The sequence below is a fragment of the Rattus norvegicus genome, chromosome 4, assembly GCF_021556685.1.
Source record: "Rattus norvegicus strain SHRSP/BbbUtx chromosome 4, alternate assembly SHRSP_T2T, whole genome shotgun sequence".
NCBI lineage: Eukaryota > Metazoa > Chordata > Mammalia > Rodentia > Muridae > Rattus > Rattus norvegicus.
The window spans coordinates 147,415,302-147,428,193 of NC_141537.1; the positions used below are offsets into that span (position 1 = coordinate 147,415,302).

Here is a 12,892-nt window from a genome sequence, read left to right on the forward strand (position 1 = left end):
GTATTATCTGCATGTCAGAAGAAGGCTTCAGGGGTTGGGGATTTAGCTCAGTGGTAGAGCGCTTAACTAGCAAGTGCAAGGCCCTGGGTTCGGTTCCCAGCTCTGAAAAAAAGAAAAAAGAAGGAAAAAAAAAAAAAAAGGCGGCTTCAAATTCCATTATACAGATTGCTACGAGCCACCATGTGGTTGCTGGGAATTGAACTCAGGGCCTGTGAAAGAGCAACCAGTGCTCTCCACTGAACCATCTCTCCAGCCTCTCATTTCTGTTTTTATTCATATCTATCAGTGTATATTACTGCACAATTATGGGTTTTAGATAATTACATGATCTCTAAGATTAGTTAATAGTTAAGACTATTTAAAAGAAGTCAGAGAGGGGCTGGAGAAATGGCTCAGCATTAAATTAAAAACAGGGGCTGTTCATCTACAGGACCTTGGTTTCAATACCTAGCACCCACATACCAGCTTAAAACTGTCTGAAACTCCATTCTGAGTGCCCTCTTCTGGCCTCTGTGGGCACTGTGTACATTTAAAATGTACAACATGCAAATAAAACAGATTTTTAACAAGTCAGAGTATAACAATTGATATCTTCTACCAGGTTTACATTAGAAGGAATAACTGAGTGTTGATTCAACTATGCTCATTGGTTTCCTGGAAGAAGTTTAAATGAAACTATTACAGAATAGTAGTTCTCGGATACTTCTGATAACCATCCTAAATCTTAAAAAATTTGTTTGGTATATCGTAGACTACTGGAAAAGTATATCTGCTGAACAGATAGAGTGAGGATCATGTGGTTTTTAGTGAGCCAGTCACAGACTATTTTCACTTTGGCAGAAAAAAGAATAATGAAAATAGAAATTTAAAAGTAAGTGTAACTTTTTACTAATCTCCTTTGTAGAACATTAGTTAAATTAGAATACATAGTAAGCCTAGATTTAATTTTTTTTAACTTTATTAAGGGAGCTAAAGAGATGGCTTACAATATAAATAGTACTTGTACAACTATGAGGACCTGAATTCAAATCTCTAACATCCATGTAAGAAGACAGGAGGCTGTGGCTTCACATACCTCTAACCAGTACTGGTGGGCATAGATACTACAAGTGGATCCTACAAGCTTACTGGCCAGCCTGCTAACCCAGCCAAAACGGTGATTTTGCAGTTCAATGAGAGACCCTGTCTCAAGGGAATAAGATTTGAGAGCCTTAGAGGAAGACAGCCAGAATCCTCTTGTGGTTTTCCATGTGCATACATGAATACTCTCAAGCATACACACTGTGCAGAGATACCACAAACACAAAAATTGTTATTCTAACAGTACAAAACACCTTAACAGCATTTAAGATAAATTTAAAAAATTCTCTGGTCAGTGGATATTTTCATTTTCTGTGGCAGGATTCCTCATGTCCGTAACATGTTGGCTGAGGCTCTGCAGTTCACCCCCACTCTTTGAGTGGTCAGTCTCCATTAATTGGACCCCGTGATTCCTACCCTCTGCTGTCTTGGACGTCATGAGCATTGCAATCCCTCTGGGAGTCACCACACCAGATACATCGTACTCAGATATGGCTGCTGGATCAGAGTAAGTGCTATTTCCTAGATAATAGGATTGCTGCAAGCTTGTGTGAGGATGGATTTCTTCCGGGCAGGTCATAAACTATATGTAATATTTTCTTAAAACCTATCCCACTTCAGAAAACATTAGGCTTGCCCTCCCCCCACCCCCAGTTGGAGGGACAAAGGAATTAGAAGGGGGAGGAAAGGAGCTTTTAAGGAGGGATTTCTGGGTAAATAGAATCAAAGTTGCAAAGCAGTGATTACATTTTCCTTTGTTTTATGGGCGGGGAAGATTGAAATGAAGTGGGTGTTACCACCTCCTTCTAAAGAGTTAATTATTCTGATGAAAAGAGATAGGTTTTCTTTCAGACTGATTTTCTTTGAAGGCCTCTTCCTATGTACTTGCCATTATTCTAGAGTAAAGGGGCTGAAACTTTATATGGGCAGGCTGCTTTTAACCAGCTCATTCTGGGGTAGAAGACGTGGAGAGCTGTATCATCTATTTTTACAATATTCGTTGCCTAGAAAGAGGACCTTCAAAGTCAGTGGTACCAAATTTGTTTTTTCAGCTAAGAGCAGCATTAGGAATTCAGAATTTGTCGAAAGGCCCAATCCCTTAAATAGACTCAGTTCTTTGAAGAATTTAAATGCCAAATGACAATGAAGGTAGGCCTTCATTATACAATTTTATATATTACTCGGTTTAAAATTTTTTAGCCTTTTGTATCCCTTCTCTTTTAAGTTGTCCAAGATTGCCCCCGCTCACAGATTCCCCCCTCTTGTCCTTTTACCTCCCTTGTACCCAATCTTCCTTGCTTACAGAAAGGAAGTGGAAGCCCCCTACCTTTCAAGACGAAGTGGCACTACACCAGGATGTGAAAGTCCAGCGAAAGAGACCCAAGGGGCCTAGGGGGCAGCACACCCCCAGAAGCCAAGTCTATTCCAGGCAGTACCAGGGATTAGGGTCTGGGCTGGAAAAATCCTGGTGTTTTGAATATGTTCAGGTCCAGTTCAGACTCTTGATCCCACAGCCACTTCTTGAGTGAGGTGGGTGTTGCTCTAATTCCCGTTTCTCTTGCCATTTTCAGTCCCTGGGAATTCTTTCCCCTTCAGCAAAGCAAAGCGACTGTTCCAGAATTCTGGGTTGAATGGCGTCCCTTGTTAATAGTGGTTTCCTTAAAACTGAGGATATTATTAAAGAGCATGTATCTCTCTTTATAAAGCTACCTACTGTTGACTTTTATTGTGTTCCTTAAAGAGGAAGACATTAAACTACCCTGGGAAGTAATATATGGTATTCTGGGGTAGTCTGGAATTTAAAGTCATTTTCAAGCTTATTCCCATAAAACAATGGGAGGAGGGAGGGTATAGGAATGACTAGTTGTCTTTCTTTATTGTAGAGGATTTTTTGTTGTTGTTGTTACTTTGTTGCTGTCATTTGGGGGGTTTTATTTTGGTTTTCTTTTTTTGTTTTTTGTTGTTTTTTTTTTTTTTGTGGTTTGGTTTTGGTTATGATTTTTGCATGCCAACAAGATTTAGTTAAATACTATTAGCTGAGACTTCCAATTGTGTAATTTTTCTCTAAAATAAAGTGCTTAAAACTCTTGCTGTGTTATTGGATAGCCAGCTCAATTGTATAGTGGTTATAGGTCTTTATAAAGTCATAAATAACCTACTACAGTGTTAACAAATGATGTATAAGTAGACAGCATTATTATTTATAAGAAGTAAAGAGGTTAAATGAGTACGTTTGGAATTGGTAGGTAAGGAAAAGATCTAAAGCAGTTATTTTTAAACAGATAATTTCCTCCAAGTATAACAACTGCACATATGATCTGGGGAATCAAGGAGCAATTCAAGAATGAACGTAGTCTAGCCTATAGTATGACTGCAGTGCTGTGTCCTTGAACTTTCTAAGGGTTCTCATTCAGTATCTCCAGACAAAATTCTCATAACTATGCTCAACAACCAATTTCACATTTCTTGTTGATTAGTTTTACAAAGGGTCAATCATTTAGCTTATATGCTAGTCTGTTACTAATTATTAATGATATTTGTCCTTCATCATGCCTAACCGTTGTTCCAAGAACTCTCAAGATGAAATGTGGTATTCAGGGCAACATATCTAACCAAGGAAGAACCTATACCTTGCCTCATAAAATTTTTAACTCTTGATTGTTAACATTTTGCAATTATATACATGCACAAAGTTACTTGTAGGAAAACTTGTAGATATAACAATAACCACAAAAAGATCTTTGCATCTCTTGGATGACCAAATACCAGTTATTTTCGAAGAGATGCCCTTATAATGTCAGGCTGAGTATTGTTCGTTGCACATAATTGATGGGATATATCTATTATGAGCCAAATTTCTCTATGTATGCCCAACTCTTAAATCATTTTAGTCAAAAGAAGGATATAATCATTTGCATAAAATGGTTGTCTAATAAAGACATGCAGTCCTAATACTTCCTTTTTTGTTTGTTGTTTTTTGCGGTCCTGAGGCTTGAACCCAGGTCCTCAAACAGACTGGATAAGCACTGAGCTACCTCCCCATATCCTATACTGTAAAATTTTAATCAGTGTTTTAAAATACACATAAAAATCAATGTATAATTTCTAACTCATGTAGACATTGTAAAGTTCCTCATTAAAAATATGTTTAAATTTTAGATTAGGTGTGCATAACAATATTTTAAATGGCTGTGCTTGAAGTTGACTGCATACTACTGAGCAATAGGATGGCCTGTTAACCCCACAATGTACGTTTTATTTTTATTCCCTAGACTTGCACATGAAGTGCATATGTTCATATTTACCCAGTTTGGAGATGGGTAAGATATAATCAGCATAGCTCCATCTCCATGGCCATCTTTTATTTCATGCAACTTTTATTTTTCCTGTCCCACAAAAAAACTTCATTTCTAATAAACAACTTTCTTATTTCACCCCATGTGTTTAATGGTATAAAATCCCCTACATAAAACTATGTACAGCCCTTTGAATTACTTATCTAGTAACATACATAGTCAATAACAGTGTATAAATCCATTATTTTCTTTTAACTGTCCATCATAAAAACTAAATTCTACCTTCATTTTATTAATGCTTGTCTGCCTTTGGTTTCATTTTAGGAAACCCTACCTGTTTCCTAATACTCAGCCAATTGCCTCAGTGACCCATGTTCAGATCATCCTTTTCTCAAGAATACTGACCTGCATTCTTGATATATTGCCCTTCCAGCCACCCCCACTGCCAATTCCCATTTTGAAGACCCTGTCAATTACTAAAGTGCATGCACCTCACTAACAGAGAACACTTTCCTCTGTCTGAGTTCCTCACCTAGAAATGACCTTTGCTGTTGTTAGTAAGACCCCTTCTCACAGTTGTGGACCATAACTAGGTGAGTTCAATACACATCTCAGTCTCCTTTCTTCCCTTACTTAGCATTCATGTGCTACATTGAACTGCACGGTGTACTCCTGCTTGGTGTGTGTGTTTTGTATATCTTGAAGCAGGAAGGTGGTTATTTGGAACAAACTGAATTATTTGATTCGCCAAAACCCTGTGATCTCTATAGAGTTGTGTTAACACTGACCATTGGTGTTGCTAATGGGTGAATCTTTTTTCTGATTGATGTACATTACAGACAAAACATTCTCACTTCTGCCAAGTCATACAATTATATTCCTTATGTATTCTTCAAAAGTCCATAAAACTGAACCAGATAACAAAAGTTGAAGTAAAGAAACAAGGAAAAAACCTATTTCATCCTTGGCTATGGATGCCTTTTTCTTTAATCAAGTAAAACTTATGTTAAATTTATGACCTTGAATATAAAAATAAAAAAGAGAGAGTTCCTGGGCCTAAAGGCCTCAAATACAGTATACAGATAGAGTGTTAACCTTGTTTTCAAGCAGTGCATAATGGGAAAGGAGGAGGCTTTGAGTCAGAGATGTCTTTGTTTTAAATCCTGACTCTATAAGCATACATACTTAGAAAAATCATGTAATCTCACCACCTCAGCTTCACTTCCCTCTATAAAAAGGGGGTGATCATGTTTGATAATTACAGATATTACATGAATCAATACATATAGACCCAAATTATAGATGATTCATAATGGTAATCACAGTTAGTATCTAGTATGAAACAAATTTAACTCCCAAATCCAGTTTTATTTTGAAGTTCTATGTTATTATCATGCAGCTGTTAACAATTGTGTCCTTGAATATGCTTGCATGTCCTTGGTGGATGAGAAATTCTAATATGTGAAAAGGTATTTGGTGGTTCATCAAGATGAGAGGTGTGATAAATATAAGATGCCATTGTTTTTGCCTGTACTTTCTTCAGGGTATCCTGTCTTGGTAGTGAATGGAAGAGGGCCTGGTCCCTGGGGCAGTGCAGAAGGCACTTTCATCATCTCACTCACTGCAAATGTCATGTGAGGTTTCATGGAAGTATTAAGAGATCCAATTAAGAAGAATAGTTCTGAGTCTAAACCAGCCCAGAGTGGCTTCTCTAGGGGAAACTCCCCGCTCTGCTGGTACGTTTGTGTTTGTCATTAGGGACACCTTGTATCCCAGGTGCCTGCCTTGAGACATCTGCCTATACTGGCTTCATGTTACACACAAATCCACATTCAATAACACTCTTATTTATAGGCTTAGTTATGTTAAACAGATTTTCACTAAGTTCTTATTCTAGTGGCTGGTGGTTGTGGAAAGAGAAGGGATTAGAATGGGAAGTGAACTGCTAGTTTAAGAGAAGAGTAGGTGTTATGCTATCATGCGTTGCTTTTCGCCTTTGTGCAGCCCTGAATCTGTGGAGGCTAGTCCAGCAGTTAATGAGAAGAGCCTGTACTCCACTCATAATTATGGGACCACTCAGAGGCATGGGTGTCGAGGACTGCCTTATGCTGTGAGTATGCACTTGTTTCTCTCCAGAGCAGTGATCTTCCTGGAGTGTAATCCATTCTTATACATTGTGACTTTCTTGAAATGTTTATATGCAGCATGACGAAGTTGCCCCTTTTGCACTTCCCTGCCTCCAGCGGACGTCTAGCCCTGCATCATTGTTCTTGTTTTTATGTCCCAGTTGACCTTGGCATTTTGTTTTATCACTTTCCTGGTTGAAGCCAAAAAACGAAGGGTACTACTTTCTTCTTTCTTTCCATATGTACCATACTTTAGGGGAGAGAGGGGCCAGTGTTTGGACACTGTTGATTTAAAAAATCTTATTTTCAGGATCATAATTACGGAGCCCCTCCTCCTCCGACACCTCCTGCTTCTCCCCCTGTCCAGACGATCATCCCTCGTTCTGACCTGAATGGCCTGCCGTCGCCCGTAGAGGAACGCTGTGGAGACAGCCCGAACTCTGAAGGAGAGACTGTTCCTACCTGGTGTCCTTGTGGTCTTTCTCAGGATGGCTTCCTTCTCAACTGTGACAAGTGCAGGTAAGATCCTGTTTCATCTAAATTCAAACCTGGGTTGCTGGGATTAGGGTTTCTTATCAGTAGGGAAAAGCTCAAAGTATTCTTTCTTGTGTTTGTTAATGTAGATGATTCCTTAGTGCTCCTTGGCTCGAATTCTCTGCACTAGGTGAGAATTGCTGACAACAAGGAATGAGAGATTGATGTTAAAGCTATTGAATTTGATATGAAATTTAATGTCCTGGAAACATTTGGTAGGTGGGAGGGAGGGGTAGTATCTGCAGAGACACTTCTCCCATGTATGATGTGATATGCTGCATGCTGCTGGAAGGACTACTTTAAGTTTATTTTCCCTCTTTAGGGGAATGAGCAGGGGGAAGGTTATTAGACTTCATCGGCGGAAGCAGGACAACATATCAGGTGAGCAGAAGGTGGGTTAAACCCACATTTTGACTGTAAATTATTTATTTATTTATTTATTTACTTATTTTTGTTAAGTTACCCATTTAAAGACAGCAGAATGTGGAGACTAATTTGAAGGGGGGGAAAATAGATGGAATACAGAATAGAATAAATCTTAGAAACTTCATGCCAACAACAACAAATCTTTGTTTTCAGAAAAGGGTGGGGGTCTAGGGATCTATGTAGAATTAATGACTTACCAGATGTGAGACGTGTAGAAGGCGATGTTAGTGCCTGAACTGTGTAATCATCTTTGTTCAGGTGGGGATAGCAGTGCAACAGAAAGCTGGGATGAGGAGCTTTCTCCTTCCACTGTGTTGTACACAGCAACACAGCACACACCTACAAGCATCACCTTAACTGTTAGAAGAACCAAACCCAAGAAGCGGAAAAAGAGTCCAGAAAAGGGTCGTGCAGCACCAAAGACGAAGAAGATCAAGGTATGCAGTATAAAACAAACCTTGAATGGAAGTATTCTGAAGTAGCTCAAACATTTGATTCGAGCACAAATACACTAAAATTCTTTGAAGAAATTTGATGCCAGTGTTTGGCCACTTTTTTCTACTTTCAAAAAATCAGCTGATCAATATTATGTACAAACAGATCAAACTCTCTTCTAATCTACGTAACCATCACCACAGGCTCAGTTTCTTCTACTTCAACCACCATCCCAGGTATGGAATGCCAGCCCTTCCTGGTACAATCTCATGAGATGCAACCTCAAATCTAGTCTTCCACTATCTTTCCAGCATCTCCCTACTTCTTTGCCACAAAGCAATCTTGTCTTGGTTACATGGGTGACCCATGTCATTGGGCTGATTGATTGTCCTGTATCTAGACAAAACAACTACAAAACATGAGGAAATTTATCTTGAATGGTCTAGGTTTCCTTATTGTCTTGGTCACTTTTCTGTACTCTTAGATAGAAACATTTGTCTTTCCTTTCTTCCCCATCACAGCAACTTGGTTGCTGCTAGGTCACTTGCTCACCCTTTATAAAGGGGATTGGTCTTTTGTCTCCTTCTTAATTTCAAAACTGATAATCTGCAATTTAAGGATTGTAATAACTTTCTGCTCAGTGTCAGCAGTTTGTATAGTATATAAGTAGTGCATGTTCTTACCTATTAATTGTCTAGTTCCATAAAAGTATTGGAATTCATGTTGGTGTTCATGAGCCTTTGAACTGTGCCTTTTTCTTGACCATGGTTTGAGGTTTACAGTTGTATGAGTTTCACAGAAAATGAGGCAGGATAGAATACTGGTTAGTGCCTTAGTTTTAGTCACATGGGTATGACTGTCATTCTTGGTACCAAGTTTTGTTTTGTTCTACTTGTTTTCCTCTTTGGGATAGGCATTTCGAGAGGGATCCCGGAAGTCCTTACGGATGAAGGTAAGGGGTAACCTTTCCTGATGCTGCATTTTACATTTGATCTTGCATTTTGGTTGGCTTCTTTCTGACATTGATGGTCTGGAAATCTTGGAGTCTGCTTTTCACAAGGTTGTAATGTTGCCATTCAGTTTTCTCAAAGCTTTTCTCCAGAGTGGACGTTCTTGTCTATTTTATGACGTATTTTCACATTTCTGTTTCATTGTGGTGGTGTGGAGGGTAAGTCACAGTTTTTTAAAACAAAATGAGGCTAGTGTATTTTATTCCAGTGATTGGACTCAACCTCTGGAGGGAGAATTTTCTGGTGATGAGCCAGGCTCCCTTGTAAACTCTCCTTGACAACTTTGACTTTGACTCACCAATTGAAAGGATAACTCTTTAGTAGGAAATTGGTGTTGTTAATGTGTGGTAGTCTTCTTGAAAAAGCACTATTTTTCTTGGCATTTTTTGGCTTTTCTTGGTGGAGATTTATGTAGTGCTGCTTATCAAATAGTAGGATTGGAGTGCCTTGTGGATGTGTTTGTATGTGTGTGTATCTGTGTATATGTTTGGAAAACTATTGTACTTTTCAGATACTGGCTGGGTTTTGTTGTACTGGTTGGTTTAATAAATTAAAGGAAAGGTTCTTTGGTTGTCCTTTCTTGTATCTTCTTTTGTTCTGCCATGAATAAGTTCACGACATACCTCCTAAAAGTTTTAAGATTTAAGAGCTTCAGTTTGAATTATAGTTTGGTTCTTTTAAGTGTTCATATCCCTAAATCTCTTAAGTGGGCTATTACATCCTTGAGTTAGGATCAACTTATTAGAATTACTTTGTATTTAGTTGGAGCACCAGTTGAGGTTGTCATTAGTGTCAAGTGACATTACCTGAAATTTGAAAGTTTGATCTCTTATGTAGAGGTTCTTTAATGAGATAGATCTAGAAGTTGCCACATGTATTTTTTTTCCCCCCCTTCGGAGCTGGGGACCGAACCCAGGGCCTTGCACTTCCTAGGTAAGCACTCTACCACTGAGCTAAATCCCCAGCCCCTGCCACATGTATTTTAGCTGCTTATTTCATTTCATTTTATTTACCAAGAAGGACCTTTCATAGAATTTGGGGACTAACTGTAGACCTCAACTCTAAGGCCCTCTTTGTTTTGTTTGTTTGTTTGTTTGTTTTTCTGCTATCAACTAATACTGTAACTAGCTCAACTTTCAAAACCTTTAGAAAGCCATCTGTTTCTCTCAGAGACGTTTATATACACGTTCATTTTGCTTACAATTTCAACACAGCCTTGTAGGAACCTTAAAATTTAAATCAGAAAAAAGGGCTTTAATTATCTTAAAATTTTTAAGTTGGGTTATAAATTTTGTCATCAGATTGAAGGAGAACTTTCATAAAGATACAGGTAGTAGCTATAGAAATATATAGAAAATAGCATTTGGATTTTTAATCTCAAAATGAAGAGCTTTCCTACAAGACACAACTCTTAGCTAGTGTTTTGGGCCAGCAAGGTGAGTGAACAGGTAAAAGTAAACCAGTATTTCTTCAGTACATTTGGATAAGTAATTCTGTGGCAATTTACATAGAATGATGGAACATTATTCAGTCTATTTGATAATGATTCCAAATGGTGACTTTCCCTGTGGGTGATAAGACTGTAAACTAGGTATTGCTATTAGAAATAATAGGTGACTCGTTCTCCTAATTAATACAAAGACAAATCATTTGTACTGCTATACAACACGGATGAATATTAGTCTATTTTGAAATTTTATGTGCTATGACAACTTAAAATTCTTTTTGTCTTTTTATGATACCCCCCAAGGAGTTTGATGTCAATCTTGATAGATTGATTTTATTACTGAAAATGGTCATGAAACTAGTAATCGATGAAGAGACTGACTAAATTATTTTCTCACTTTATAAACAGGCAGATGATTTTCTTATTTGACAGTGTCCAAGACCTCACAGTTTATTGATAATGCAAGCCAAAACCCCTGATCTTAGTCCATTGCTCTCACACTAAACCAACTGTTCAAGTAAAAATAAGAATCTTGTTTATGCTGCCTCCCGTGATCATGAGTGATCTCTTACTAATTCAGTTGATCATTGTTCTCTACAGAATTCTCCCTCTGAAGCACAGAATTTAGATGAAAATACCACTGAGGGCTGGGAAAATCGGATAAGACTATGGACTGATCAATATGAAGAAGCTTTCACTAATCAGTACAGTGCGGATGTACAGAATGCCCTTGAACAACATCTCCATTCAAACAAGGAATTTGTGGGCAAACCTGCTATTTTAGACACTATTAATAAAACTGAACTGGCCTGTAATAATACAGTAATTGGTTCCCAAATGCAGGTAAGAACTAAAGCATTAAAGGCACTAAGAGATTAAAATTACTTTAATACCGAAAGAACCAGAATGGGACAAAATTATTATTCCTTACCAAATAAAAAATTAACTACCTTCCTGGATCACCTTTGACCAAAATCAAGTTATAGTAACATGTAACAAGTCTAGGAACATGTTTGAGAAATGAAGAATTGTAAAGATTTAGAGAAAGCTATAAATGCATAATGTAGACACAGCTCCACTGACATCTTAAGTTCTTCTTTAGTCTGCCTTCTCTGGGGTCCCGAGTTAGACCGTGTTTTTTGGAAACTTCAGCTTATGTCAGAATGATCTCCAAGCTTCATAACACACTGATAAAACCTGAAAGAAAATGTTGGTATCTTTTCCAACACTTATGAAACACTGTAAATGTTTACCACACTGCTCTTGCTATTCTTTAATGTTAACACTCTGTTTTTATTCAGTTACAGCTGGGAAGAGTCACCCGTGTTCAAAAGCACCGGAAAATCCTGAGGGCTGCAAGAGATTTGGCTTTGGACACTCTTATAATAGAATATCGTGGGAAAGTCATGTTACGACAACAATTTGAGGTCAATGGGCATTTCTTCAAAAAGTAAGAACATCATTCATTGAGCATTGAGGGCTTGCATGGTTCTGGCTGCCGAGTCATTCATAAACTCTTGTCTGTTTGCTGTTGGTACAAAAGGGCAAATAAATCTGCAGAACACATAGTGTATACACTGGTGATGTCTCCTTTCCATGCCCAGTATTCCTTGCGTTGTGCTTATTCATTAATGAAAAGCAGACAAGTCTGGTGTTTCCTAGCTTAGGTATTACAAATGACTGTTCCTTATTGAGTCAGCATATGTATCACATTTGTAGTCATGGGGTGGCTCTTTTGTGTGTGTTGAGAATTACAGGAATTTTAATTATATCCCTAGACCATATCCCTTTGTGCTCTTCTACTCAAAATTCAATGGTGTAGAGATGTGTGTCGATGCTCGTACTTTCGGTAATGATGCTCGGTTCATCAGAAGATCTTGTACACCAAATGCAGAGGTAAGCTATCTTTAACAACTTCCCTTTCAATGGAACCACCAAAGGACACATATACTGAAGAAACAATCTGAAAACTCCACCCAGATGAAGGTCTGTAGCTAATAGTTGTATTAAATGCAGAGATGAAAAAACAGAAGTGTGGTGCCATATGGAGATGGGATAAAGACAAGAAATAGATTTTCTTTAAAGACGACAGAAATGAAAAACAGCAAGTTAATATCTATTAAGTAAAACAGACTAAATAGGAAGTCTATCAGTTGGACTGGAATAAAATAAAAATTACTTGTAGTAATAGTTGTTAAGTCCAGCTAAGCCATTTTTCTTTGCTGTTGTGGGAAAGAGTTGTGAACATTTCTAAAATTCATTAGTCGGTGTATTCACAGAGAGTGCAGTAAGATTTGCAGGCTAAGGAATTTTTAATTCTTTTGAAGAATGCATATACCTTTAAGATAAAAAATAATAGTTTCACCCTGATTTCTGATATCATTAGATTTTTATGTTTCGAAGAAGTCTAATTGTTCATCAGTGCGCTATCATGAAATGATAGAGGTAATAAAATAGCAGACTGTTCAAAAGAGGCAGAAATTACTGGGGTCACACTTTTCCCATTTATGGAAAACTTGAGTTTGGTTTTGAAGACAA

At 37.9% G+C, this 12,892-nt stretch overlaps 1 protein-coding gene across 29 annotated transcripts in view; it reads left to right on the forward strand.

The window, feature by feature from the left end:
* The window catches only part of Setd5 (SET domain containing 5), a 77,695-nt gene that overhangs the window by 30,468 nt on the left and 34,335 nt on the right, over positions 1-12,892 (forward strand). The window contains exons 2-13 of one of the 29 annotated variants that reach the window (XM_087656830.1): positions 1,402-1,588; positions 2,386-2,610; positions 5,920-6,112; positions 6,381-6,486; positions 6,581-6,717; positions 6,813-7,021; positions 7,359-7,417; positions 7,721-7,899; positions 8,811-8,849; positions 10,955-11,197; positions 11,656-11,804; positions 12,133-12,250. In XM_087656830.1, the coding sequence (XP_087512956.1) occupies positions 6,655-6,717; positions 6,813-7,021; positions 7,359-7,417; positions 7,721-7,899; positions 8,811-8,849; positions 10,955-11,197; positions 11,656-11,804; positions 12,133-12,250 (1,059 nt within the window). In that variant the 5' untranslated portion in view covers positions 1,402-1,588; positions 2,386-2,610; positions 5,920-6,112; positions 6,381-6,486; positions 6,581-6,654. 29 annotated transcript variants of the gene reach the window in all.